At 60.5% G+C, this 27,083-nt stretch overlaps 3 protein-coding genes across 6 annotated transcripts; 1 reads left to right on the forward strand and 2 right to left on the reverse strand.

The window, feature by feature from the left end:
• Positions 1-677: 677 nt before the first annotated feature.
• LOC113423419 (B-cadherin-like) lies at positions 678-12,499 on the reverse strand. Of its 2 annotated transcripts, XM_087971342.1 has the most exons (16): positions 12,352-12,499; positions 12,103-12,217; positions 8,006-8,196; positions 6,809-6,946; positions 6,424-6,577; positions 6,224-6,343; positions 5,649-5,849; positions 5,384-5,512; positions 4,727-4,912; positions 4,226-4,470; positions 3,608-3,750; positions 2,878-3,102; positions 2,485-2,703; positions 2,007-2,137; positions 1,727-1,873; positions 678-1,359 (listed from the first exon to the last, which is right to left on the reverse strand). In XM_087971342.1, the coding sequence occupies exons 5-16, from the start codon at positions 6,469-6,471 to the stop codon at positions 1,150-1,152; spliced, it is 2,004 nt and encodes a 667-aa protein (XP_087827468.1). In that variant the 5' UTR covers positions 6,472-6,577; positions 6,809-6,946; positions 8,006-8,196; positions 12,103-12,217; positions 12,352-12,499; the 3' UTR covers positions 678-1,149. The 2 variants fall into 2 exon arrangements, with proteins under 2 accessions (XP_087827468.1, XP_087827467.1); XM_087971341.1 differs by lacking the exons at positions 6,424-6,577; positions 6,809-6,946; positions 8,006-8,196; positions 12,103-12,217; positions 12,352-12,499.
• A 2,754-nt stretch (positions 12,500-15,253) lies between these two features.
• LOC113423426 (cadherin-1-like) lies at positions 15,254-21,687 on the forward strand. The gene is given in 12 exon segments (XM_026684823.2): positions 15,254-15,330; positions 18,108-18,248; positions 18,504-18,659; positions 19,126-19,270; positions 19,539-19,711; positions 19,964-20,092; positions 20,312-20,422; positions 20,425-20,496; positions 20,627-20,734; positions 20,892-21,034; positions 21,114-21,252; positions 21,474-21,687. Coding segments are annotated over 12 exon segments (1,458 nt in total). The 5' UTR covers positions 15,254-15,279; the 3' UTR covers positions 21,564-21,687.
• A 43-nt stretch (positions 21,688-21,730) lies between these two features.
• Positions 21,731-27,019, reverse strand: DRC4 (dynein regulatory complex subunit 4). 3 transcript variants are annotated; one of them, XR_015750595.1, is made up of 11 exons: positions 26,290-26,383; positions 26,035-26,160; positions 25,746-25,943; positions 25,457-25,663; positions 25,306-25,360; positions 24,744-24,949; positions 24,134-24,301; positions 23,617-23,703; positions 22,934-23,225; positions 22,412-22,477; positions 21,731-22,036 (listed from the first exon to the last, which is right to left on the reverse strand). XR_015750595.1 is itself a non-coding variant. In XM_026684821.2 (11 exons), the coding sequence occupies exons 1-11, from the start codon at positions 26,290-26,292 to the stop codon at positions 21,887-21,889; spliced, it is 1,476 nt and encodes a 491-aa protein (XP_026540606.1). In that variant the 5' UTR covers positions 26,293-27,019; the 3' UTR covers positions 21,731-21,886. The 3 variants fall into 3 exon arrangements, 2 of the variants coding, with proteins under 2 accessions (XP_026540606.1, XP_087827469.1); XM_026684821.2 differs by having other exon boundaries at positions 23,016-23,225; positions 26,290-27,019; XM_087971343.1 differs by lacking the exon at positions 23,617-23,703 and having other exon boundaries at positions 23,016-23,225.
• Positions 27,020-27,083: the final 64 nt, after the last annotated feature.

Consider the following 27,083-nt stretch of genomic DNA (forward strand, 5'->3'; position numbering starts at 1 on the left):
CCCGACCCAGGCGACCCCGGAGCTGTCCGGTTCTTTGGTCTGGAGTTGCGAGGCATCCATTCCCGGGCAGGGCGGTGGGGCAGCTGCCCTCCCCTTTGCAGCCTCCTCTCGCCCCGGGCAGCTGCCGCCCCATCCGCGGCCCGGGCCTCTCGCAGCGGCAGGAAAAACCGGTCGGGCGAGTGCGGAGCTGGCGGCCAGCCAAAGGCCCTCAGAGCCCGCAGGAGCCCGGGGAGGGCGAGGGCCGCTTCCAGCTTCCAGGCGCTGCCCTGCCACCTGCTGTGCGGTGGGAGCCCGGGTGCCAGGGCGCCCGGAAGGCCCAAGAGTCGCTGCCTGGGATGCAGGCGAAAGACCCCGGCCCAGGGGAGAGTGGAACGGTTGGCTGCAGGCAGGCAGAACAGCTGCAGCTCCGGCTCCTCTTTTCCTCCCCAGAGCAGGACTGAACATGCGGAGGCCAGAGCCCAGAGAGGCTGCGGGAAAGGGGGGAAGCTGGGAGGGCTGCAGCCTTCCGGTGGGAATGGGAGACACGTGAGGGAGGCAGGTGGTGTTTGGGGAGCGGAGGAGCCGGAAGCCTCTGCCCCACCCAGGTTGCTGGGTTGTGTTGGGAAGGCTGGCAACAGCTAAACGGAGCGGCTGTTCAGGCCCAGGGCAGCCTTGGTTCCCTCAACAAACATGAGGCAGGTTGGTGGTGCATTTTTTTTAAAAAGCTTTTATTAAAACTTTACACCCGGATTGTCCAGCCCACTAGAGGTCATCAAGTTGTTTCCCACATGCTATAAAAAGAAATCTCAGGCCCTAACTGAGCTACAATACAAAAGAGCAGAGAAGGTGAAAAAGGCTGAGGGGTCCATCATCCGGCAGGCCCCCCCCCCCGCCAGGCCCATCTTGGGCAGCACCTGCAGCAGGACAGCCCCAGATGGAGGCGCAGGGCGGAGAGTTCGCGACCTGCAGCCAGGCCCCCTCTGGCAGGACGGAGCCCCTCCGGAGACACCTCTGCCCAGGACGTAGCTGCCCTGCTGTGAAGATGGCCGAAGGTCCGTCTCCTGGAGCCCCCCAGAGTCCACAGCAGCGCCTTCTGCTTCCCACGTGGCCTGCGGGTCAGGGTGACCATGCACCGCCCGCCAGCCCAGCTTGGCTGCAGGGCGAAGCCCTCTAGTCGGCCACGCCTCCCCCGTAGAGGTCTGCCAGCTTCTGGAAGCGGCTGCCCCACTCGTGCAGGTAGTCGTAGTCCTGGTCCTGTCCGGAGGCCGAGGAGTTGAGGGAGCTGAGGGAGCCCCCCTCTGAGCCCCCACCCTCGTAGTCAAAGACCAGCAGGGAGTCGTAGGGGGGCGCGGTGGGGTCCAGGTCAGCAGCCTTCAGGTTCTGGGAGGGAAAGGAGGAAGCATGTGGGACAGACGGAACTTCAGGTGCTTCTCATCCCGACTGACCTGGACGGGGCCGGCCAGCGGCGAAGGCAGCCCCGAGCCCCACTGCAAATTTGGTGCCGTAGGGGGCGGGCCCTACTGGGAACCCAGAAGCTACAGTACCAGCCTTAAAACAGGGCTCAGCCGATGATGCTAGAGTCCTTGTCCCCCTCACTTTATTAAACGTAACACACACACACACACACAGAGGTGACCCTGGGCCTGGGGTGGCTCGGCCTGCTTACAGGGGGCAGAAGATCCAGCTGGGCAACCCACCCAGGGACCAGCAACCGCAAGGCAGGAGGTGCCCACCCAGCCTCCCTTACCTCACAGATGAAGTTGCCGATCTCATCGGGGTTTGCAGGGCGGGAGCGATACTGCGGGGCTGGCTGAGGGGTCGGCACCACGTCGTTCCGCAGGAGGACTTCTGGCCGGGGGTCGAGGCCCCTGTGCAGCTGGCTGAGGTCATAGTCCTTTCGAGGCAGGGAAGGAGGAGCCGGTTGGCCAAGGCGGAGGGGGCACCCAGAAGCTCCCCCCGCTCCTTCCCCCAAAGCAGACCCCCAGGCCCAGTCATAAGGGGAGCTCGGCCCTTCCCAGGGGGTCCACCTGGTCCTCCTCGCCCCCTCCTTCTTCGCCATAGTAGAAGATGTTGTCCCGGGTGTCGTCCTCCGGCAACAGCAGCGGCTCCTTCGTCACCTTCCTCCTCCTCGCAAAGAGCAACAGCAGCAGCAGCAGGACTGGAACACAGAGCCAGCCAAGGTCAGTGGGCGCCTCGCTGAAGGCGCAGCCGAGGGAGGGAGCAGAGCTCAGGGAGGCCCCACAAGGCCACCGTCCCAAGACCCGACCACCATTCTCCCAAGAACCCATGGGTCTAGTCCTCAGTATTATGCGGATGGTATGAAAAGATCGTCCAAAGGCTCCTTCCCATGGCCAGGGAAGGCCATGCTCTGCACCTGTTGGCCTTGCCTGCCTCCCAGCTGTGGCCACTCACAAGAGAGCGTCCAGGTGGATGTGCAGCTCTAGCAGTTGGGGGGAACCCACCCCTGGATCCCCATCCCCCCACGGGCAGCCTTTGCACACTCACTCAGAAGGGCCAAAACGGCCCCCAAGATGGCAAGGATGATGGGTGCCCCAACGATAGCCATCTGCCCCTCCGGACACGCATCCACCTCTCCCTGGCACTCGCAGATGGTCGCCCTGAGGATGGTCAGGTGCGACTTGCCCTGCTGGTCCAGGAGCCGCAGGTAGACGTCGTAGACCTCTTGCTTCAAGGGCTTCAGCAGCTTCAGGACGGCCGTCTCCCCTGGAGGAGTCAGGAAACGGTGGGACCCAAGGCCAGCCCAGGCCTTCTCCTCCCTCCTGCTGGCAGCCAACCCGCCTAGCGGATTGCGGGGGGGCTGAGGGCTGGAGGGTGCCGAGGTCGAGCTTCCTGGAAGTTGGGTCAGTGCCCATTTCCCAGGACGCCGAGGCTGCCCACCTTCGCTGTCCATCTCAACCGCCCAGTTCTCCTCCGAGTTGTGGAGGAGCTCCGCCTGGAAAGGGGAGGTATGGGGGGGGAGGTCCTTGTCCGAGATGTGCAGCAGTTGTGGGGCTGGGTCGTAGTTGCACACGGTGAACTTCCGCCGGTCGGGCTCGGGGCCGTGGTCATTCACGTCCAGCAGGGTCAGCAGCAGCGTCCCTGTCCCTGTCGCTGTGGGGATTCCTGGGGGGAGCCATGTTTAAAACAGAACAGCCTCAAAAGCCGGATGACGGAGAGGCACAGGGGCTGTTTCTCTTCCTCAAGGAAGGGGAACAAAGGCCCCACTTCTGCCCTCTTCCCACCCTGCAATCTCTGCCACGTCTTGCCCCATTTCTCCCCCAAGGCTCCCGCAGGCATCCGGTCCACTGTGGCTCCGGAGGCTGCTCTGTCTGCCCAGCAAGTCCCCCCCCCCACCTTGGCCATGGCAAACAGCAGACGGAATGGGGCGCAGTCGGGCATCACAACTTAGTCTGAATCAGTGGAAGCGGCTCTTGGGGAGCAGGGACCACCTGCCCCCGCCCTCCGGCAGGCTGGTTCCCATGACCAGGCAGCCTCCGCAGCCAGGCACCCTGTGTCCCTCACGTGGGCAGCCCTCAAGCAGCCACCGCCACGCAGCTCCACAAAGGAGCCCTTCATTCCCCAGCCATGAGTGGGGGGGGGGCTCCCTCATCCTCCCAGCAGTGTTTACCATCATCCACCGCCAGCACCATGGCCACGTAGGTGTTGTTCTGGACGAGGGGGGACTCCCGGTCCAGGGGCGCCTTGGCGGTGAGGATGCCGGTTTCCGGGTGGACATTCAGCCACTGGGCAGGGTCATCCCCCAGCAAGTACCTGAAGGGAAAGCAGATGGGGGCTGAGGAAGGGGGGCGGCTCTGAGGTGGGGCTTTTGGGACCAGGGGAGAAAGGCGGAGCTGGAGAAGGCAAAGGGGCAGTGGAGCAGCCCTTCTTCAGGCAAACAGCCTGGAGGTTCTTCTGTGGACCAACCTCAGGGGGGTCAGGAACCTACTTGCCTGCTGTTGCCTCCTTCAATTCCCCCGTACAGACCCTTCTTCAAATCTGCCCCCCCTTCCCTGGGGGGTTCCATTCGGCCCTTCCTCTTCCCTGCCCCAACCTTCCTTTCCACGAATGGGAGCCTTGGTGCCCCAGAGGTGCTGCTGGGGGATGGCACCACCACCACCTGCCCAGGTAGCCTCTTCCCAGAAGCTGCAGGTGCTGTGGGTCCCTCTGCCCTGAGGGGCCCTCAGAAGCATCTCCTCTTGAGGCCAGTGCGGGGAACCCTCCTCGGCTGTTCGGCAAGGCAGCTCACCTGATTTTCTGGGGCTGCATCGTGTCTGGGTCGTGCGCTGTGTAGGCGCCAACTTCCTGCCCCACGGGGCTGCCCTCCGAGACCGTCACCTTCAGGACCGGCGGGGCAAAGACGGGGGCCTCGTTCTCATCCTGCACGTTGATGGTCACCGTGGCTGTGGAGGTGGGCAGCTTCACCGCAACGGGCACCTCGTTGGCCACGGCCACCTGCAGAGCAAACTGCTTCCTCGCCTCAAAGTCCAGAGCCTGCATGAGGAGACCGAGGAGTCAGAAGGTACAGCTGCCCAGCAGACGGAGGGGGAGGGAGGGAGGGAGGGAACGAGCCTCACCCGGCCACCTCAGCAATGGCGAAAGCGGCCTTTCTCAACCGTGGCAACTTTGAGTTGCATGGACTTCAACTCCCAGAATTCCCTAGCCAGCACCCCTCCAGTCTCTTGGCGCACACATACACACACACAAATGCACAAGCTTGGGCATGGGGGGAGCTGGTGGTTGTGCCTACTTTCGCTGTTCTCACGATTCCTTCGTTGGTCGTTGGATCCGTCGAGATGGAAAAGAGCTGCCCGCTGTTGCCCTGAACGATGCTGTACACGGCGCGCCAGGCAGGGGAGTGGCGCTCGTCCTTGTCGGTCACAGCCAGCCTCACCACCTCCACACCTTCCTTGTTCTCCGCCACCTCTGCTGAATACTGAGGAAGGGGCAAGCAGCCAATTGAGAGCCTGAAGGATAATGGACCCCCTCCTGGTTCTTTGGCAGCTCAGGGGGCTTGAGGGGAGGCACTGCTGCTGCCCACCCACCCACCCCATATGGGAGCCATCGGCCCTCCCGGCTGTGTAAGAGGGAGAGCCTCAATCTAGCCAAGTCGGCAGGGAGGGAGGGACAGTCAAGGGCAGGTGGAAACCCCTCAGCTATGCAGGCACCCTATGAAGTCTGCACACCTATCGCAGCAAACCGTAATCTAGATTCAAGCCTCATATGAAGCTACGACTTGGCTTGCTTGGCCTCCACTCCCAGGTCATGACCACAGTTGCAGCTTCACACAACTGCCAGTTGCAGCTGGTGCTGTGAGCCAGCGGAAGGGAGCCGAGCGCCTGTGCTGTGCCCCCCGCTCTGCTCCCAGGAAGGCCCTCCCGTTCCCGGCCTCTGCAGCATAAGCTACCGTGGACTTGGTGAACTCCGGCATGTTGTCGTTGGCATCTGTAATTTCTATCACTGCCGATGCCGTGGTGGCCAGGCCCAGCCCGTCCAAGTCTGCCGCCTGCAGGATCAGGGTGTATCCCCCCACCCGCTGGGAAGAGGAAAGGCCCCGGTTAGTGCTTGGGCTGCCCAGCCTTCTCCCAGGAAGGACCCTCCGCAACCAGCTGCCCCCGAGAAGAGTTCAGGGAGCAGCAGCAGGTGGGTCTCTCCTCCCCAGCCCCCCTTACCTCTCGGTCCAGGCCGCTGGCAATCACGCTGATGGTCCCCGTGGCTCGGTTGATGGCAAACATCTGCGGATGGGGCTCCTGGGGCGCTTGGCTCAGGATGGAGTAGGCAACGACCCCATTGTAGGTCTCGATGGCATCGTCTGCATCAGTGGCCGCCACCTGCATCACAGACGTCCCTGGGGAAGGGGGGCAGGCGCCCAGGTGAAGCCGCCCGAGGTCAGCCTGGATGCCCCCCTGGGCTCTGCCCCAGCGCTTGAAGTCACCTCCCCTCAGAGACGGCCCCCTGGGACAGGGAGGAGCCCCACCAAAGGCTCCCCCGGCTTCCTTCTGGGCTGGGGAGGCTGAAGGGTAGAGGAGAAAAGACCAGGGGAGTCCGGGACCCCTTAAGGCAACTCCAGGCTCAACCGGGAATAACTCCCCTCCCTCCCCCGTTTTGTGCAACGCAGCGCACTCCCTTCCGAATTCACCTTCACAATCCTAAGGACGCCCCTCCCCCTCCCGGCTGCTGGGGCCAAATCCCTCCATCCCCCCAAAAGATCTCCCCCTCTTTACCAGGGTTGCGCCTTCTATGACAGACCCCGGAAAACCTCCTGGGTGAACTCGGGCTTGTGGTCATTCTGATCGGTGACCGTGACGATGATGTCCATGGGTTCCTCCACAGGTTTGCCATTCTCAGAGACCGCGTGGGACAAAAGCTGCAGAAAGAGGGAAACCGCCTGGAATGCCGGAAGCCCCAATTCCCCCCGCCATCGCAGCTTCAGCCAGGACCACCTACGTGGTACTTTTCGATGCTCTCTCTGTCCAGAGGCCGCGTCACCTTCATCCACCCCGTCTCCTTCTCGATGATGAAGACGCCTTCTGGGGGTGTCGGCCCCCTGCCCAGTAATGCTGTAGAAGATCTTGGTCTCCTTATCCCGGTTGGATTTGATCTGGGGCAAGGAAAGGAAGGGGCATCTTAGGCTCCTTGCCCCCCCCCCAAAAGGGAGCTTCCTCCTTCAGGGCAGTGACACCCCCCGAGAATGGCCCTGCCCAGCTGGCACTGTCTCAACTGCTGGGCTGCGATGCAGATGTGGGCAACTGGGCTTTGGACCCAGAAAAGCCAGCTCCAGCCATCCCCCCTTGGTGGGCAGGCCAGACCCTCCCTCCTGGACTCCACCCACCTGGACCAACTTTTTGGGGAAGGGGCCTCTCTCGTTCTCCGGCATTCTGATCGGGGGGATGACCCAATCTCTCTTCCGCCTCTTCAGGGTCGATGGGAACTCCGGCCATCCCACCGGCTTGGCCGGCGCCGGTTCCTCCTGAAAGAACAGCTCCGGCGGGTTATGCGGGGGGGGGTGTCCCATGGGAGGGAGGGCCGTTCTGAGGATGCAGCAGACAAGACCCAACCAGAAGCCCCCTGGCCCAGAAGGCCAGCATCGCCCCTCTGCCCAAGGACTATGGGTCTCCAGCCGTGGCTTGCAGAGGCTGACCGGGTAGCCCGTGGCCTCTCTGAGCTCAGCTGGCCAGGCGCCCCAACTTGAGCTACACCAGAAGAAGGGGGTGGACAAGAAAATGCCAAAAGCCAAGGATGAAAGTATGAACGTTAAACGTTCTCCTTGAGCTGGGAATTCCCGCCTTCCGTGCACTTTTTAGAATGACTTCAAGCTAAGAATTCACCTTGGACTGAGGGACAGCATATAAAGCCATTTTAATAGCATATTTAGAACCATTTCCTTTTTAAAGGGGTTTTCAAAAAGCGGAGACAGGAAGCCGGGATGAATCTAACAATTATTGTTATTCTGTGAAAAATGTGAATTTCTTTGCAGTTGAAGATGCAAAAAAGAGAGTTTCATTGAACAATCCCTCCACTTTAGGAACATTTATTTGGTCATCCATTGTTGTGATTCGTTTGAGAAATGAAGCCTTGGATGAAGTCCAGGAACTTAGGAGGATTTTTCTTTCATGTGACTTTGCTCAAAATCCACATGCTATAATAGTGTTGCTACTGTTGCCCTACAGATGCTACTGAATTCACACACTCCCCACACCAGCCTGCCTTATAATTAGCTCTGCTGGCTGGGGATGCTGAGAATTGTAGTCCAACAACAGCCAGAGGGCTACACAATACTGGAAGCTTCAATGCGGATGTACCATTTGGATCGACTCCTTGGGCCCAGCGCACCTGCAGTCCTCTCCCCTAGGTCGGGTGAAAGCCTCCCTCCTTGCAGGGGAGTGACACCCCCCTCCCCACATTCCACCTGCCTGCGCAGAGCCCCAGTGCTCCATTAGCAGAGTTTCCACTGCAACCGCCAGGGAGGCAGGGAGGTTGCCATGGCGCCCCTGCCACCTGTGCTCCCCTGAGGGCAGAAGCGGCTCACCTGCGAAGAAGGGGGGCCTTTGTTCTGCAGGACAACGGAGGCCGATGACGGGATCCCCCTGGAATCTCCGGCATGCACCCTGAAAGGCCTCTCCCGCGCTTGCCGCACCGCCACCAACTCTCCATCCGCCAGCACTTGGAGGTTGGGGCTGCCCAGAACTGGCTCCCCTCCCGGGCAACTGATGGAGCTGACTGGAGGGGAGAGGAAAGCCAGCAGATTAGGAAAACCTGTCCAAACATCCCCTTCCCCACTGTAAATGGCACCAGCAGAGGGAGGCTCTCCGGCCAGCAGGAGCCCCTCCCCTCCCTCTGCAGGTGGTTGCCCAACTGAGGGTTGGGGGAGAGTCGAGAAGCCTTCTGGGGCAGCCCCCCCCCCCATCTGGGTCTGGGATCTTGTTTGCCCTTTAATGGATTGGCACTTCCAGTCCTTGGACTGCTTACCCAGAGGGACGGAGCGGAGGGGGAGGGGGTCCAGATAAGGCCCTTCTCTGGCCTTGAGGCTCCGGCCTCTCCTCTTCAACTGCCCAGGCTTGGCTCACGCAGGGCCTCGTTGTCAGGGTGAGCCCTCCGCGAGGCAGCTGCCCCAGAGCAGCACCCGTCGTTTCCTGGGTTTTGCTCCCCCCTAAAAGGAAACCACCCAGGAGCAGCTTGCTCCAGCCTGGCCTCAGCGTCCCCCCCAAGGAAAGCTACCGCCCCCTTAGCTGGCAGGAGAAAGGCACTTCTAGCCTTGCCTGCTACAGGGCCCTTCCCCAGAGACTTCACAGGGTCCAAGAGAGAGAAAGGAAGCACTGCCTTCAGCAGAACCCCCCTCCCAGCCTCGTTCAGGACTCGGGGCAGAGCAGTCCAAGCAACCCAGGCCGCCCCACCCTTAAGCAGCTCCCCCGACCAGCAACAGAGCCCAGCACACCAAAGACGCAGCCCCGACTGGCCCCCGCCGTGAGCAGCTGGCGGGTTGAGAGCAGCAGCAGCAGCAATGGGGGCTTCTCTGGGGGGCTTGAAGAAAGAAGACCCCCCACCATGGTATGTGAAATGCTGAGAAAGCCGCCCTCTGCTTGCCTCAGCCACAAAGATGGCAGAGTGGGAAGGGACCTTGTAGGTCATCTAGTCCAACCCCCCAAGCAGGAGACCCTACACCATTTCTGACAGATGCCAGTCCAGCCTCTTCTTGAAAGTCTCAAGGGATGAAACCCCACCACCTCTGAAGGCAACTTCTCTTCCATGGGTTGATTGTTCTCCCTGTCAGAAAGTTTCTCCTTAGTTCCAGGTTGAATCCCTCCTTGTCCGGTTCCCCTCCATCCTTCCTTGTCTGGCCTTCGGGGGCTTTAGAAAAGATGCTGAGCAGGTGCTGCGTTGCTCCCGCCCCCCAGTGAAATGAGGGTCTCCCTCCAACGGAGGCCTCCCTGAGAGGCTCCATCCTCTCCATTTCTCCAGACTCCTGTCCAGAGCAAGATCTAAAGGAAACCTTCCAATTCGAGGTCCCGAGAGCACAGCTGACTTTGGAAACCTCCCCCTCCCCCCAGCATGACTGGCTCCAGGGAACAACCCCCCACCCCACCCCGTGTGAGGCCACAGCACACCCTCTGCCTGTCTTGGGACGTTGCGAGGTTGCCCCAAGAGACAATCCGCAAGGCGGCTGATGGTCCTGAATAGCCAAGGCCCCCTCAGGACACCGGAAGCACCCCCACACACACACCACTCCAGTTTGCAGCCATGCAGGAAGGCCCCTCTGGCCAGCAGGCTCCACTGGGGAGAACTGGCCCTCGGCCCATGAAGCAGGAGGAGCTCAGAGCGCCCCTCCCCACTTCGAGGGATCGGGCCCATTTGGCATCCATGAGCAGCGTCCCAGGACCATTAGTGGAGGCCTTCCTTCCCAGGAGCAGAGACCAGCCCAGGCCTGGCCTCTTGGCCTGCAGAGTGTGCGCACACAGCCAGGGTCGCACTTCACTGCCGGCTGCTCCCAGCTCAAGGAGAAGCCGGCTGGCCACTCACTTCCCTGGCGTGCCCTGGTCGCCATTCAGAGCGGCCTCTTCCCTCCCCCATCAAAGGGCGGCTGCTCCCCTCCTGGCCAAGGACACCTCCTATTGGTGGGGGGTGGAGGGAAACGGTGCGCTCCCCCTCCCCCTAAGCTTGGCGGGGGGGGGGGCTGCAGTGTCCCTGCAAGGCAACAGCTCTTATTGCATCTCAAGGCCCCTCCCTCACAGGGCCAAGCTGCCCAAAAGGTGAGGAAAACACACCCACTGGGGGGGGGATTGTCTCTAAATGTTTCAGTAAACACCAGGCTTATTTAGTGGGGAGGGGGTGCAGGAATGGCCCACTGACCTCTGGCCCGACAGAGAGCACAAACACCTTGACAGACTGCAAGGACATTTGGGAGCAAAAGTCGCAGTGAAAAAATGCACCACACTCACAACTCAGGGTGGCTCAGGGACTGAACTACCTGGGTATCTAGTGGCCATCAACAGTTCACGAGGACTTGGTGCCCCATAATCGCTCTCAACTGCTGGAAGGAGCGTCTGGAAGAGCCCCCCACCCTCTGCGAGGGCCACCCCCAGGGCTAATCCTCAGCGGAGAAAGACCACACTCCCCATGCCAGTCCCCGACCTCTGAATCCAGCCCCCCCAGTTTTGCCTCAGCGTTGAAAGCAGCTGCCTGCCTAAGAGGGCAGAACTCCGGGAATTGCACCCGTCTCTTCTTCCCCAAAGCAGCAGAGAGCAGAACAGAAACAAGGGGCGGGGGGCATGGATGCCCAGAGCCGTGTCCTCGTCCGCGTGGGCAGCAACGGGAGAGCACCCAGCCTGAGAGGGAGAGAGCCTTCAGTCTGCAGGGACAACCAGAGTCCCTCACTGGGGAGAGTGCAATTACGGGGGGAATAACTGGGGGGCAGGAACCTCTTCCTCCTTCCCTTCCAAAGGGCCAGGATCTGACCATAAGGAGCCACTAGCTTTGTGGAGCAGGCACACTGGGCTTCACAGGCAACGCGGGAGTGGGGGGAAGCCCAGGCTGCTTCCAAATCTTGGGTGAGGCAGAAGTTCCCCCTCCCCCCCACCACCAAAGTCCTCCTGCCAGGCCTTGGGGAGATCAGGGCGGCTCTGGGCTGCAGGACGGAAGGGGCTGGTGCAGAGGGAGTTCCGGGATGCCTGGCAGGACCCAGTGCTGAAGCAGAGACAGACCAGCCTCTGTTTGGGGCACAATGGGCCCGTTTTGCACAACAACGGCCCCTTCCGGGAGCTGCGGGGGGGCGGCTCTCAGACAATACCCTCCCCTGGGCCAGGAGGAAAGGGGCTGAGGAGGCATTGGGTGGGATTGACGCTGGGGCAAAGGCCTCGGTTCTGCAAGCCCCCAGCTTCTCCCCACTCACAGGCCGCCGATTCAAATGGGGGTGGGAGCCGCGCTTCCATCCCTGCTGTCTCCCTTATTGTTGCAGCAGGAGCAATTATGTCTCTTGCTTTTAACTGCACCCCCTTCAAGGGGGGGGGGCGCTGTGTGACTTAAACAAGTTAGGACCAGCAAAAGGCAAAGCGGAGGAGGCCCCTCCCTCTGCGCCAGCCCCCTCCCCCCTCCCCCCACGCTAGATCCCGGGAGAACTTTCCATGGAACAATCGCGATCGAGCAACCGATGGATTGAGAGATCCCGAGGGATCCCGAATGTAAATCCTTCACTCTCGAAGTTCATCGGCGTTTAGCCCTGAAGGATTCGGGATCTCCTGCGACCCCTCGAGACGGCTCGATTCGCGGCGGAGCTTTGGGCGCAAAGTGGATGAAAAGTTCGGAAAAGGAGCCGCAGCCACAACCCCTCCAAGGGCAGGCTCGGCCTGGAATTGAACTCGGGCCGCCTCCCCGCTCGACGGGCGTCCAGCGAAGGAAGGGGAGAGCAGCGGGCGAAGGCGGGAGGGGGAGGAAAAGCCCCCAGGGACTCCCGCCCAACCGCTGCCCGCCCGGGTCACGTACCTGGCCCACGAGAGCGGCAGCGCTTCCCGCCTCAAGCCAGCCGAGGCCCCGCGGGAGAGAAGGAGCCGAAGGTGGGACGAAGGGGCCTCCGGAGGGGCTCGGCTCCCGGGGAGGGGCAGCCAGGACGAAGAGGATGCGCCTCGGGCTTACCTTCGCTCAAGACCTGGCCCGCCGTCAGCCGCCCGTCGGGCACCGCGAAGCCGGAGCGCTGCGAGACGAAGCCGGAGCGACACGGGGGCAACCAGGCGGCCAGGCGGCGGTCCACCTGCGCGGGAGAGAATGGGCGGCCTCAGGCCTGCGCCCCCTCCTCCCCGGGTGCCACTGAGCCCCGCGAGAGCCGGGCGGCGTCGAACCGACAAGGCGGCGGCGGCGGGAAGGAGGGTCCGGGGAGGCGCTCACCTGGAGGAGGACGAGGAAGGCCAGGGGCAGGAGGCGCGCAGCCCGCCGCCAGCCCATCGCCGCCGTCGAGGAGAGGGACGCCCGGGGGCAGCAGCAGCAGCAGCCCCTCTCGCGCCCCCGCTCGCGGAATGGGCTCCGCCTGCCCTGCCAGGCCTTTAAAGGCGCCGCGCCAGGTGAGGCTCTGCGGGCGGGGCTCCAGCTGGCCCGCCCCCCGCCGCCGCCCCCTCCCCTCTCCCCTTCCGCCAGGGCGCAGGGATCGGCCGGGCCTGCCAGGCGAAGCGCTCGCCGGAGGGGTCCGCCCGCTGAAGCTGAGCTCCGAGAGCCCCTCCGCTCCTTTGGTCGAGCCCGACGGAGGCGATTCCCGCGGTCTCGGGGCCCATCAGCCGCTCGCGGCAAAGCCGGTCCCCGACCGAAAGGAGGCAAGAGCGGCCAAGCCCGCAGCTGTGGTCGTAGATCGGGTGGGGTCCCCTTTTCGGCACCCCAGGGCCGCTCCGCCTTTTGGCCCCCAGCCGGCCTCTTCCCGCAACCTCGGCGGCGCGGCGAGGAGACGAAGGGCAGGGAGCGGAGGGGGCAGCAGGCAGGGCAACGGCGAGACCCCCGAGAGGCGGGGAGCCGCGGAGCGTCGCATGCCTTGCCGAAGGTCCTCCCCATTTCACAGCCTGCCCAGCTGGTTCCCCCACAACCAGTCCGGTTCTGGCCACCAAGGAAGCGGGCGGCGCCCACTTCTGCCCCTTGTGCCGAAGTGGCTCCCTTGGTGGGTTTCCACCAACCCTGAAACAGGAGCCGCTGCCCCATCAAGCGGGGCAGGTGTGGGGGCAGCTGAGGTTCTTTCAGGGAATCTGGTGGGGGTGAAGGTGTGACTTTTTTGCACCCCATTAGGTAATGGGCAGGAGGCAGGACCTAAACAACTAAAAACTACAATTAGTATTTTAAAAATGGGAACGTCAGAGATATGTTAAATGCCATTTTGATATATTAATGTATAAAACATATTAAACTTTTCAGTCACGGAGCTAAAACAATCCTGGAGAGTGAAAAACACTGTTTTATGTTATTTGCAATGCATTTGAAGTCTATGAGTGAATGTATATCCTGCCTGCCTTGTTTGTACAAAAGGATTTACAGTCCGGACCAAAAAAAAAGTGTGCTTGTGGGTGCACAGACACAAGCAAGTCTTCCCCTTGCCCTTCTGGGTCGTCCCCCCCCCCACTCCTCCCTCAGCCCAGCACCCCCAAGCTTCTCTGGGAGCCCCAAATCGGACTTCCCAGGGACCTACCACAAGGCATTTTCTCAGGTGCTGCTTGAAATCCCCTCAGGGTGGAGCCTGACTCTTCAGAGGCACTTGGGGAAGGGGGCTGTTGTGGGAAAGAGGCCTGAATTGCATAATGGTGTGTGCAAAGCTGCGGCTCCCTAGAGGCCCTGGAAAGGAGCGAAGAGGATCCAGATTACATTCGCAAAGGCCAGTCAGGTGGGATGGGGGGCGGGGCAGGGTCACTAAGTCTAAAGGAAAGGAAAGTTTGGGCAATAGAAGCTGCAGCCCTTCCAAGGAAAAAAGTCTGCAGGCTTCCTCGGGCAAATTCTGGCTCAGCGAGCTCTGAGCTGGCAGGATCCCACAAGCCACACACACACACACACACACACACACAGTCTTATTCAGCCAGGCAGAGACCGTGAGGAGAGCCTCCATGGGGTGGGGGGGGTGCTGAGGTGCAGCACTCCCAAAGCCTTCCCAAAGTAAGCTAGCAGATCCAGGCTTGTCCCCTCTCTCCTTTGATGAGGCACTGGGTGTACACACACTCTGACATGCTGCAACAACAGCCTTCTGCAACTTCTGTCTCAGAGCCTTCCTCCCCCACTGGGCCTCTCGCCTGCTGCCTTAGCAACACAGAAGGGGACCCGGTCAAGGCCCAGAGGGACGCCAGAACAGAAAGCGCCCCCCCCGCCCGCGCATGGCCTCTGGGCCTCTGGGAGATCTGCAGTCAGCAGCCTCCTGACCTTGACTTAGTCCATGTATTGATCAGGAGTAAAGCTGCTCTTAAAAGCCAATCAGCTAAAAGGCAATTGTCCTGCATGCTACACACACACACACACACACACTTGTAGGCCCTAGGTCTTGTGCCTTTGAATCCCCCAAGTTAGCAGGTATGTCAATAGTTCTCCTTCTTTGGCTGCTATCCAACCTTCCTCTCGGTGGGAGTAGAAACCCCTCATTTTGGGGTTTCCTTCAATTAAAAACCTCAAGTGGGCCTTCCGGAGGGGAAGCAGGCAGGATGCTCTGAGAGCGCCCTCTGGTGGCATCTCCCTTATTTGTAGCTGCTGTTCCACCAGGCCCAGATTTCTATTCTGCCGGCCCAACAAGGGAGGGGAGGGGGAGGGGGAGGCCTCTCTATCTCTAGAGCAGGCAAACAAGGGGTCAGAAAGTCTCCTTCATCCAGGCATGGTTGTCCCAGAGGTGCTTTTTCCAAAAAAATAAAAAATAAAAAATGAACGGAATGGAAGAAGCTTCTTGGACTAGAAGCGAAATGTTTTCAAAGGGAAAAAAAACCCCAAGAAACTCCGGTTGCCTTCTAGAAAAAGCGCCTTTGGGAGAAGCGGAAAGAGACCACCTGACAGGATCCCACAGCAGCCTGCCTTTGAAACTGGCAATGGGGCGCCTGCCTTCGTTAACGTCCAAGCGCCACCACCTGACCCTGGGAGGCGGCCTCCCACCGGCAGGGCACTCCAGAACCTCTGCCCAAGGTCGGCCACAGCCCCCCTGGGCAAGAGGCGTTCTCTGGGTGTCTCTTCCTCCCATCCAAAGGATGCGGACTGGCACTCGGCCCTGGCTTATCTTCTCAGCGAAACTGCTCATGCAAGCAGGGACTTTGCCCTGCAATTAATACCCACCTGCGAGCCACTTGGCCACAACGAGGGCAGAGGAAGAGGACGATGGGCTGCCTGGGGATCATGCTGCTGCTTGGCCTCACCTTCCTCCTTCAGGTAGGCTTGCTGTGGTGGGTGGGATGCCGGCAGGGAGCAGGGAGACAGATGGCGCAGCTACTGGGGAATGTCCGAGTGCAGAAATGGGTTTTGCTCCTGGACTGACCGTCCCTCTGGCGATCTTGGACTTCAGTTTCCACCGGTCCCTCCCAGCCAGCACAGGCGGCAGCAGGAGAGCATCAGAAGCAGAAATGGGCTTTGGAACTCTCTGAGAAGCCCTACTGAGGGAAGATGCTGGGGCTGGAGAAGGGGACATCAATGAGCTAACATGGAGTTGCGGTTCCGTTCACCCCAAACTGCCCCCTCACCAGCAACAGAGTTTGGGGAAGTCTGGCTGTAAAGTCAGCAGACTGGCTCACCTGTAGTAGTGGCAGAGCAGGCCAGATCCACCATCTTCCCCACCTGGCTCTCTGGGGAAAGAAATGGAGCAGGAGAGACTCCATAAGGATGGGGAAGACCTGCATCTCCAGGCAGCAGGTTCCAAGCGCCAACTCCGGGGAGCCCAGAGGTTGATGTTCTGCTGCTTGGAAAGAAAAGGCCAGCCACGCGGTGGGTTTAATCGAGACCCTGCCTGCAAAGACCACCCGTTCCTTCATTACAAAACCTTGAGAGGAGCTCCGGGCACTAAGATTCAAACTCTAGCATAGGGTCATTGCTGGGCAGCAGCCTCGCCACCAAGAAAGCTTTCACGGAATCATTCCAGAAGGGCTGGCAGGACCAACGCTGGTCCCCCTTCCCAAGAAAGAAAGCCAGGACTCCACAGGGCAACCTCCGAGGCAACAGCAGAAGGTTCGGGGGAGGGGGCTAAGCTGCTGTGTTTGCCAAGCGAATTATTCTTCAACCTTCCTCCCTGAAGGCCCACAGCCCAGTGCCCCATCAACTGCAGGGCCAGGCGTGGACTGAAAATATGCACCCATAGCCTGATGTGTTTCTCTCCTTTAAAACAAACAGAGGGTTTCCTAAGGGTGAAGCAGGGGCAGGAAACTTTAAACTTTACACAGGAGATATTTTCCATGCACTGCAAACACACAGCCTCAGGGAAGAAACCACTACAGACCTGTTAAGTGGCCCAGACCAGGGTTGGAACAGGGTCCCTCCACTTTTCAGGTGCGAAGAGTGGTCTGGCCTAGCTACTTCAAGAGCTACAATGAAATCAAGAGGAAGGATATGCAACGGTGGGAAATGCTTTCCTCCCCCTCCATCCATGGATCGTGTGTCCCTGCTGAGATGTTTCATCTATGCATGGGGGGGGGGGGTAATTTTCAGCTGGGAGAGGAGTTCTTTCTGCAAGAAAAAAACATGCGATAGATTGTCCCCAGTCAAGCAGAACTTCCTGATCTCTCTTTCCTGGGGTGTCTTTGACCTTCCACCAGGAAAGAAGAACAGAAACTGCTTTCTTGCTCAAAGTCCAGGAAGGTGGAAACCAATAAACCTGAATCACAAAGATTACCTCCACAATCACAGTCACACACACACATCCCCTTTAAGAGAACCAAATCTCTAAACATAAAAAGTTCTACATTGGGAAAGACAAACAGAGGAAAAATGAGGAAGACGACAATCATCTATACAGACTTCCAAGTCAGCCTAACCAAGCCAGTTATCTTTGTATTATTATCTGCTGAAAGATGGTCTTGCTTTTAGCCCAGTTCAGAATTCACTGCAGGGGTGGTGGTTGGAAATAGTTATCTCGGACTTCTGTTTAGGTAAGTGCACGCTGCACTTTTTTCCTGTGGGCTATTCAGTTTCACAGACCAGAGAGGCCGAGTGATCGCCAGCATCCTTGGGAAGACCAGAGAAGGAACACGGATATTCTGGAGCCAGCTCACAAGTGGACCATCCCGCATTCCCAAAAGCTTTCAGTGGCTGATAAAGATGACAGCTAATTTTCATTATTGTGCCACTACGTATATAAATAGGCTTAAATTAAATAGGCAGCTTTCTGGGGCAAAATAGCCTGAATTCCCTTAGTAATTTGTCAGATGCTTTAGAGGGCACTCTTGGGTTACACAAAGCTTTGTCACAGCTTCTCTCTGATGTGAAAGCAGGCCGTGTGGTGCGTTGGAGTGAACAGAGAGAAACAGGGATGCAGTCCTGAGGCCAAAAGGTTGCCCACGAGTCAAGCGTGACCCTTGCTACAAAAGGGTCCATTCCTCTTAACGGGCCCGGGGAAGGGGAGCCTTTCTTAGGTGAAGTCTGGACTCCATAATCCCACCTCCTCTTTTACTCATTCTGCCTCTCAGAAGGAAGCCTCCCCCCTCCCCCAATCAAGTCCATGCTGCTCTTTTCGGACTTACCTAGGAAAAAGTCCCAATTAACTGAATGACTTGCTTTATGAAATTAAAGCTTAGAAGCAACAATTCTTTGTAAACACAAGTGGAAGAGAATAAGGGCTGTTTGTGGCAGCACTTGAAGGGCAGAGACCCAGAGGTCAGATGGGCAATTCCAGCTGGAGGAATCCCTGCAGGACCGCAAGAAGCCAACGCTTTGTGGAAAGCCCCCGTTCATTCCACCCCTCGGAGGTTTCTCTATTTCGCGGTGCTGCTTCAAAGAAGAAAAAGGGCCCCCAAAGGTTGTGGGGACAGGAGAGGGGAGGTTGGCATAGGACAGCCTGGGGGGAGTTTAGGCTGCTCCCCATTTTAGCTGTAGCCCCAGAGCAGGAAGCCTTGGGGCAGAGTCTCTCCGCTGGCTTGGGCACAGGCATTTCCAGGGGGCAGCCTCTTCCTCTGCTTTCCCTTACTCAAGAGGGAACCAGAGAGCCCCGTCTTTCTTCGCAGGAGGGTCCGTCTGCTCAGGGGGAGGTGCTGCTCTTCCAAGGATCTGGGCCTGGCCTGAGGCGGCAGAAGAGAGACTGGGTCATCCCTCCGATTCTTTGCTCTGAGAATGAGAGGGGCCCTTTCCCCAAGAACCTGGGGCAGGTAAGGACTTTGCTTCTGCTGGGATTCTCTTGCACCTTTTAAAGTTAGGCAGCAAATGACCCACAAATGCAGGGCCCCAAACATTGCAGCTTGTGGCAGCGCTGGGTGCACATTTGCCCTAAACCCCTTGGCTCTCACTTCAGCCGGAGCTCGGGGCCTGCATTTCTGCCCCGGGCCAGGCAACGCAGCTGCCCCAGAGGGTGGGGAGGGCTGCAGGCCCACCCCGGTCCCTGACCCGATCTCCACCCCAATCAGATCAAGTCCAGCAAAGACAAAGAAAGCACCGTCTACTACAGCATCACTGGGCAGGGGGCCGACATCCCTCCGGTCGGCACCTTCATCATCGAGAGAGAAACCGGCATGCTGAAGGTGACCCGCCCACTGGACAGGGAGAGGATTCCCCGCTACGTGGTGAGTCCACATGGCCTGCTGTGGTTATACATGTTGCTTTCAATTTTGGGTGGCTGCACTGGGTGGCGGAAGAGCGCCTGGAAATCGGCCATGGGGATTGGGTGGGAGGGCAAAGGTCATTGCGTCCTCCAGGATGCCAGGACAGCTGGGTCCCTTTTGGGTGGCAGAGGGGTTTCGTCCCTACCAGAAAGCCCGCGAAGGAACCCCGTTTAGAAGCAGGCGACTCTGTTTATTCCTGTCCAAGAAAAGTTCCCGTCTCCTGTCGTGGTGGCCCCAAGGGGCCTGAGGGGCTCCCGGGACCCCCGTCCCAGGCCTTCCGAGGGCATCCCTTGTCCTTCGGGGCAGCCTCTGCAGAGCTGGCAGCGCTGGGTGCCAAGGACTGTTGAGCTCTGTGAAAGAGGCTGCCTGGCTGCATCTCTGGCTTCTCTTCTCACCCCTGGTGAATAACGGCCTTTCTCCCCTGCAGATGTTTTGCCACGCGGTGTTAGCCAATGGCCAGACAGCAGAGGACCCCATGGAGATCATCATCAATGTTGGCGACCAGAATGACAACCGTCCAGTGTTCACCCAGAGCGTCTTCGAAGGGTCCGTGGAAGAGGGAGCTAAACCAGGTAGGGAGTCTGGGTGAGGACACAAGACCCTGGATCCTGTTGCGTGGCTGCCCTCTGTGCCACAGGCACAATCCCTCCAGGACAGGGAAGGACAGTCCTGTCGAAGCCCTCCAGACCGCCCCCTCAGGCCAATGCCCGCCCAGCCATGCCCCTGTGGGATTAAGCAGACAGTCTCTGTGACAGCCGGGAGGCGCGGAGGGAGCTGGGCTCATGCTCGACTCCGGCGCTTGTTTCAAGGGAGCCCCTTTAAGCAGCCCTCCTTCCCCAGGGACGTCGGTGATGACAGTGACGGCCACGGATGCAGACAACGCCATAGACTCCTATAATGGCGTCATCACTTACTCCATCCTCAGCCAGGAACCGGAGCCGGAAAAACAGATGTTCACCATCAGTAACGAAACAGGCCTGATCAGCGTGGTTGTGTCCGGTCTGGACCGAGAGGTGAATGCCGGGTGTTGGGACAGGTTGGGGGGGGGCCCAAGCAAACCTTTTCTAAGATGGGAATTAATCGGGAGGTGGGCTGCATCTCTGTCGTCCATTTTCTACTGCTTCAATCCCAAGTGAGCCAGGGAAGAATCCTTGTTTGGCCCTGAAGGGAGAGATTGTTAGCTCTCCAAGGCAGCCCAGGCAGAAGCAGAACTGTGTGAGGGCTACCCACCCGCACAGACAATTGCAGTGTTTGGTTCTTTGCAGAGGATCCCCCAGTACACGCTAGTTCTGCAAGCGACTGACCTGCTGGGAGAAGGCTTGAGCACCACCGCGAAGGCTGTGATCACCATCACCGACGCAAATGACAACCCGCCAATCTTCGATCCTTTAATGGTAATGTGGGAGCCTGCCCCTCCCACCCTTGGCCATGCTGGGGTTGCCCTGGGGCCTGAAGGCCATCTCCCTGTCATGCAGAAGCACCCAGCCGTGTCCTGCACTTCCTCTGCAGAGGCGCTGGGCGGGATTTGTGGCTCTCCGTTCCCTGAGTCGGACCTCCCCCCACCCGGTGGAGACTGGCCCTTGCTCCCCTCTGACGGCTCTGTCTCCTTTCAGTACAATGCGGTTGTGCCAGAGAATGAGGTGGGGGCCCTGGTGGCCACCCTGAAGGTCAGTGATAAAGATGAGGAGAATAGCTTAGCTTGGAAAGCCAAGTACAGCATCGTGAAAGGGACGAGGAGGCGAACTTTGCGATCACTACAGACCCGGACACCAACAATGGTCTTTTGACCACGGCCAAGGTGAGCGGTGGGCCCCTCTTGTGTGGGGCTAGAATCCTGCGTGTCCCCAGCCCCATATCCCACTGGAGTGTCCGGCAGTTCCACTTAGGCCAAGTCAACCCTCCTTTTCTACCTCCTTCTGTCCTTCCAGGAACTGGATTATGAGACCCAAAGGCAGTATATTCTCCAAGTGACCGTAGTAAATGAGGTTGACTTCTCGGTCATTCTCTCGGCGTCCACGGCCACCGTCACCGTCAATGTGAGCGATAAAAATGAACCCCCAGTCTTCATTCCCCCAGCCCCTCTCGGCAGGCCCGCAGCAGCCTCCTCCCAGGCAGGGAGGGGGCCGCGAGGGTTGAGAACAAGCTCTGCCGGGGAGGGAGGAGCTCACGCGGGGGCTCTCTGCTTGGATCCAGGTTGCCAACTCCGGCGAGGGCCATCACACTTCCCTGAGCGTCCATGCGCTGAATGTGCTCACTGGCCTCCCTGCCACTGGCCTGGCCGTGCACCTCTCTCAGCTCCGAGACTCCAATCAGGCCTGGATGGAGCTCATGACAAGGTGGGGAGATGGGGGAGCCCCCGCCTCCCTTGGCCAGCTGGGCGCCCCACAGCCTCACCCGGCTGCCTTCTGATTGCAGCGCGACCAGCACGGATGGGCGCATGGACAAGAGCCCGCTGGCCTCCGTGCAGCTGGAGAGTGGCACCTACAAGCTGCGCTTTGCCACGGGGGAGTACTGGCAGCAGCAGGGCCTCAGCAGCTTCTACCCTTACGTGGAGGTCAGTTTTCGCTTCAGCTGCACAAGAGGGAGGGAGGAGGGAGGGAGGAGGGAGGGAGGGAGGAGGAGGTCCTCCTGTTGTCCTCCCCCCCCCCCCACTGACCAACAACGGAAAGGGCCAGCCTCTCCCTCCCTGCCAGCCTGGGGCCTTTCTTCCGCAGCTGGGAAGGTCCCCCTGCTGAGCCCCAGAGGTCCAGCAATTCTTCACCTTTCTTTTTGCAGGTTGTCTTCACCATCACAAAGGCCGAACGGAAGGTGCACGTCCCGCTGCTGCTCAGCCCCTACTCCTACGTAACCTACCGGGGGAGCTAGTGCCAGAGCTGCGGCTTCCCTCAGGGCGGGGCTGCTGTGGGATCCTGGGCCGTCCAGACGGGGCTGCCCCCGAGGCCAGCTGTGACGCTACTCAGGGTGTGCCTAATAAAAGATCTACCTTGAAGGGGTGTCACGAGGGTAAATCAAAGATTGCTGCGCTTCAGCCGTTTGTCTGACATTTACAAAAAGGGCCCTTCAGACTTTAATACAAAAGGCAGGCAGGTGAGCCCAGTCTCTTTTCTGGGGGGGGGGGGGCTTCCTCCATTGACCCCCCAAGCTGCAGGAGCATTGGCTTGACTCGTCTCGTCTTCTGAAGAGCTCTGCTAGGTGGGGGTGGAGACGAATCCTGCAGGGCCCTGCCCAAGGGTGTGTCCCAGCATGGAGGTCTCCAGGGGTTTGAAGCCCAGGTTGTCCAAGGGGATCCCGAAGGAGGTGAGCTTCGCCTCGTACGTTTGCAGCAAGTCGTTGTGTGCCTGCGAGGGGAGAGGCCAGAGGAGGAGCTGGGGGCCCCCCTTGGGAGCCTGCCTTGCACAGCCCGTGCTCTCAACTGCAGGCCTGGGCTGGGGGGGCCCTCCGGCCAGGCTTCCCCAGGAGGCAGCTCTGCAAGCATGGGCCACTGTCTCCCCCTCCCCGCCAAACTGGAAAGGCTGCAGTCCAACAGGTCTAGAGGGAGACGCCCTGGCAGCAGGACCCCGAATACCGCAGGGCTCAATGGATGCGACAAGCAGAAGCGGCTTCCCCAGCCAAGGACCTCCGGATGCCCCCTGGCTCTGGTGCTGCAGCAGGGAGTGTCTGGGGTGGCCTCCCCCAAGCCCCTCAGCGAGGCTCCTCCCACTTGCGCCTCTTACCTTGCAGACTCTGGCCAGCTCGTACTGGAGGTCTTTGATCGCGTTGTTCTTGGAATCCAGCACGTCCTGCGAAGGAGAAACACAGGCCTGTTAAAACCGCACTCAGGACACCAGCTCCAAGGCAGCTTTTGTGGTGCTGCTGACCGGTGTGTGTGTGTGTGTGTGTGTCCCTAACCTTTCCTTCCCGTGCCCTTCCCCCACCTTGCGCCCTCCGCTTTGGAAGCCAGAGTGAGGCTGACTTGCCCCCAAGAAATGGGGGAAGGAAAGCTCTGCAACCCAGAGCAGGTCTGAGCGGCTCAGCGCCGGATCCAGTCCGGGCATCCGGAAAGTAGCAGCCGAGCAGCAGCTGAGCACAAGAAGGCAGAGGGCTTGACCACAAAAGCAGCTGCTGGAGGGAGGGAGGGCAGGTCCCAGGGAGGGGTCTGCTAGGATGCACCTCCCGTTACTGGCGCCGACAACGGTGCCTGGAGCGCCTAAGAGGCTCACTAAACAGGGTCAGGTGGCTGAGATACCGATTTCCACCTTCTGGCCAGGCTGGAAATTGGCCAGCAGTACCGTTTCAGGCAGCTGCATCTGATTTCCAGAGGTTGGGTGGGTCCCGTACCTCCAGCTTGTGGGTGACCACCGTGAGAGCGCTGGGATCCAGATTGGAGGCAGCCAACACCTCGTTCAGCTGCACTTCCTTCTTCTCCAGGAGGCTGGCGAGGCCAATCAGCTTCCGCTCCAGCAGCAGGTTCTTGAAGCCAGTTTTCTGCTGTACCTCATTAATGGCTTTGGTGAACTTCTGGTACAGGTCATCACGCTCGTCCTGAACCTGTGGAGACAAGTCAGCAAGGCAACATCCCTCTGAAGTCAACAGCAGAGAGCACTAAGCGATTTCCAGCATCAGGTTGTGTGCCTGTTATTAAGGAGGCCCAGCGCCCAGACAGAAGGCAGGTAGGGAAATATCAGCGGAAGGAAGAACGGCAGGAAACGTCCTCAGCATCTAAAGCGCGAGCCTGAAGGCAAGTGGGGCTGAGCGGGAGAATGCAGAGGGTTGACCTACCTCCAAGCAGTTCTCAACCTATGCCAAGCGTGCCAGCACGCAGTGGGGGGTGGGAGGGGGAGTTCCTGCGGCTCTTTATGGAAGCAGGCTGGCTTTTCCCTCCCTCCCGCCCATGCCAGGATCCACCCCCACGCAGAAGAGGCTGGCCCTCAGCCCTCACCTTGCTGAATCTTTGCTGCAGCACTTCATGCTCCCACTGGAGATCCTTCAGGTCTTTCTCTGTGACCTTCAGCCGGGCCCGAATACTCTGGGGGGGCAGGGGGGAAAGGGGGCTTAGAAGAACTCTCAGACCTTTGCGGGTTGTGGGAATGAAGACCACGCAAAAGGAGGGTAAGAACGCAAAGGGGGCCTCCGGGGCTTTTTACACCCCTCAACTGTCATCCTGTGAATAGCAACGTCTGCTGGGCCATGCCGCTGAAGAGCCCCAACTCTGAAGAGCTCAAGGGGCCGATCGACTGCTCACAGCCCAGGAGCTGCATTCAGGTGGTCTGCAGGAAAACAGCAGCAGCAGCAGCAGCAGGAGGAGGAAGCAGCCCCCCTTCCTTTGTTTCTCCCTAAGACACTTTCAAGAGGGCCCACAGCAGCTCCGGTTGCTGGCATGATTAGGTCCCCTCGGCGACCCGCCGCCCTACGAGCTGCCTGGATGCCTGTCCCAAGGCCAAGGGCCCTGCACTTACTGCCAATATGGCCTTGTCTTTCTCGTAGTGCGCCAGCTTCCGCTGCAGCTCGGAGACCTCCTCCCGGGCTCGCTGCAGCGGATCCGCCAACCTCTTGTTCTGCAACAGCACTTCCGCCATTTCCTTCTCCAGGTGATCCTCTTTCTTCTTCATCTCCTCCATCTGCTCCTGTGTTCCAGGGGGTTGGAGGAGGGGGAGCATCTCAGACCTTCAAGGCCAGCGGCTGCTGCTTCCCCTCCAATGGCTCCTGCTCCATTCAGATCCCACACGAACACACAAAGACCGTGATAGGACAACACGAAGTTCTTGCATGTTCTTTGGTCCATTTCCCAATGGAGCCCTACTGTGGATTTTTATTTTTTCTTCTTGAACCAATACTTACTTTTATTTTTCACACAACTGATACCCAATAAACTTCTAAAAACAGCTCCAAACATAGGATCACCTGCCCCATGCCAATAAAGGAATGCAAAGCTTCCAATTACAGCAGGGGCTGGCCCACCAAGGGGCCATCCCCTGTGAATCCTCTAGTCAGAGCAGCCAAGCCATGCCCACACGGGGGTCCAGGGGCTCCGCCGATGTCAGCAGAGAAGGCTGCTCTGCCGTTTACCTTGAGGGTATTGATCAAGGCCAAGTTGTTGAGGGTGACATCATTGTAGTAGTTCTTGATGTCGCTGAAGGCCTTCTCGTGATTCTTCATCAGCGTGTTGATCTGGCCGTTTTTCCTCTCCTCGATCTCGTGGATTTCCGTCTTCCTGCGCAGGTCAAGCTCGTCACGCAGCACCCGCATCTTCTTCTCGTACTTAGCCTCAATCTCTGCAGAAGCACCACCAACCAGGCTGGGCTGAAGGCTCCACTGTCATCCTGTCTATCCTCAGCTGATGGCTGCAGAGGAAAGGGGGCAGGTGCCCCCTGAGCCTGGAGATCCCCAAAGGCCCTGGACAACCTCACCCCCCCATAAAGCAGCATGCGGTCTCTGTAACTTTCCTGCACGCAAGTCCCTTGCAGACTGCTGCGGGTGAGGGGCCCCTGCTTTCTGGCTTTGGAGACGCAGGAGAAAGCCAGACTCTGCAGCCGCAAGCATTCCCGCTGCCTGCTAGGAAGCAGCGCTTACGGACTTCTAGGCTTGCCTGAGAGACCAAGCCACGGCCCTGCCGAGTCCCGAGACTGACCTTTCACTTGCCTCTCAAAGTCGTTCCGCAGGTGTGTCAGGTCTTCCTGCTGTTTCTGTTAAGACAGCAGTGCTGCTGCTCAGCTGAGGCGAGGCTGGCTTGCTTGCTGGGGTGGGGGTGGGGTGGGGGCTTTGGGCCAAGCAGGTCTTACCAGGCGGAGGTTCTTCACCACCATCTCGTTGGCCAGCTCCTGCTCCTTCAGCTCCACCTTCAGGGTGCGCATGTCTTTGCGCAGCTCCGTCTCCTGAGACCGGTGGTCCTTCTGCGCCAGCTTCATGGCCACCGTGCCCTCCGCCTTCAGCTCCGTCAGGTTGTTCTGGTGCTCGTAGAGCAGGTGCTTCACCTTCTGCTTGTACACCTGGGGGAGGAGCAGCGGGAACGTTCGGGGGACAGGAACCCCGCAGGGAAGGCCCAGGTTTGGGGGGGAGGGCGACCCCGACCTTGATCTCCACTTGGTGCCGCTCCTCCGCCTCCTCCATCTCCCGGTCCTTGTTGCGCAGCTCGGCCTTCTTCTCGTCCAGCTGCCGCCGGGTGATTTCCCAGAAGGTGTGGATCTTGTCGCGCTCCAGCTGGAAGTAGTTGCGCTCCTCCCGCTCGCGGTCCAGCTCCTCCCGGATGCGGCCCATGTGCTCCTCCAGCTGCAAGAGGCCCGGCAGGCTCAGCCCAGCAGGGACCCCGGCCGCGCCGGCCCCCGCGGGAAGACCCCCAGCCCGGCCCCGGCGGCCCCACCTGCTCCTTGGACATGCCGTCGGGGGGCAGCGCGTCCACCACCGCCGGCCCTTTGGCGCCTTTGCCCTTCTTGCCGCCGCCGCCGCCGCCGCCGCCGCCCTTCTTCTCCGCCTTCTTCTTGGGCGCCTACGGGAGGGGCGAGGAGAGCCGCGGTGGGTCCCCCTGCACGGCGGCAGCCCCCCGCCCGGAGCCCCGCGGCCCGGCATCCCGCCGCAGTCCCCGGCCGAGGCGCCCCGCCGGCGGAGCCAGCCTCACCATGACGCCGCGGGAGAGAGACGCTCGGCCGCCGCGTCTCCAGGCAACCGGCCTCCAAGTCTCGCGAGAGGGGCGGGCCGCGCAGCCGCCCTGACGACCGCCCTGGCGACGGGGCGGGGCCGCCGTCGCTGGCGGGCTGGGAGGGGGCGGAGGCGGAGGCCGGCGGGAGGGGCGTTGGGCGCAGGGGAAGCGGCCGCCACTGCGCTTGACCAGAAGAGGGCGCGCCTGCGCATGGACAGAGGGCCACCCGGTCTGCAACGCCGGCGCCCCCTCTCGCCCGGAGCCCCGGGCCACCCGGCTGCGGAACGGCCAAGCCTCGGGGGCCCCTGTGAGCAGCGGCGGCGGCTCCTGCGCGGGCAGGCGAGAGGCGCCGGGTGTCTCCGGAGCCTGGACTCAGTCACGGGCCGCTGCAGCGCAGCCGCGGGGATCGCCGGGGAAACCGGGCCAGGCTGGCTCCCGGGCGGCCTCCCGAAGGCCCGCCCGCGGCCCCTGCAGAGCACCCGGCGGGTCCGTCCACCGAGGGGAAGGCGGGCGCCAGGCCCGGCCAAGCAACCTCGCCCTCCAGGACCGGCTCCGGCCGTTTCGCTGCCTGCCGGAGGCCGGGCGAGCATCCCGCCCCTCCGCCCGCAGGTGACAGCCTGAAGCGAGGCGCTTCGCTTGTGCTCAGAGCGCCCTCCCGAGGCGGTTCTGCTCGGCTCCGATGCCCGCCTCGCCACGGGCCGCTGAAGCCACTGGCCCCGCCCGGCGCCTCCTCCCCTTGCCCTGCGCTGCTCGGCGGCCCCCTGCCTCCTCCG

This window comes from Notechis scutatus, chromosome 9 (genome assembly GCF_049901735.1).
Source record: "Notechis scutatus isolate UNSWTSFEM ecotype Mainland chromosome 9, rNotScu1.2, whole genome shotgun sequence".
Lineage (NCBI taxonomy): Eukaryota > Metazoa > Chordata > Lepidosauria > Squamata > Elapidae > Notechis > Notechis scutatus.

What these genes read in the sequence shown, in the direction of transcription:
- DRC4 (XM_026684821.2), bottom strand. An exon ending in GGCACCAAGTGGAGATCAAG is followed by an intron (nt 25,664 to 25,745) that starts GTCGGGGTCGCC and finishes CTCCTCCCCCAG; the next exon opens with GTGTACAAGCAGAAGGTGAA. An exon ending in TGCAGCAAAGATTCAGCAAG is followed by an intron (nt 23,226 to 23,616) that starts GTGAGGGCTGAG and finishes TTGTCTCCACAG; the next exon opens with GTTCAGGACGAGCGTGATGA.
- LOC113423419 (XM_087971342.1), bottom strand. Translation starts at nt 6,471, where the DNA reads ATGAAGGTGACGCGGCCTCTGGACAGAGAGAGCATCGAAAAGTACCAC. An exon ending in AGAGCATCGAAAAGTACCAC is followed by an intron (nt 6,344 to 6,423) that starts GTAGGTGGTCCT and finishes CTCTTTCTGCAG; the next exon opens with CTTTTGTCCCACGCGGTCTC. An exon ending in TCGGCAACTTCATCTGTGAG is followed by an intron (nt 1,360 to 1,726) that starts GTAAGGGAGGCT and finishes TTTCCCTCCCAG; the next exon opens with AACCTGAAGGCTGCTGACCT.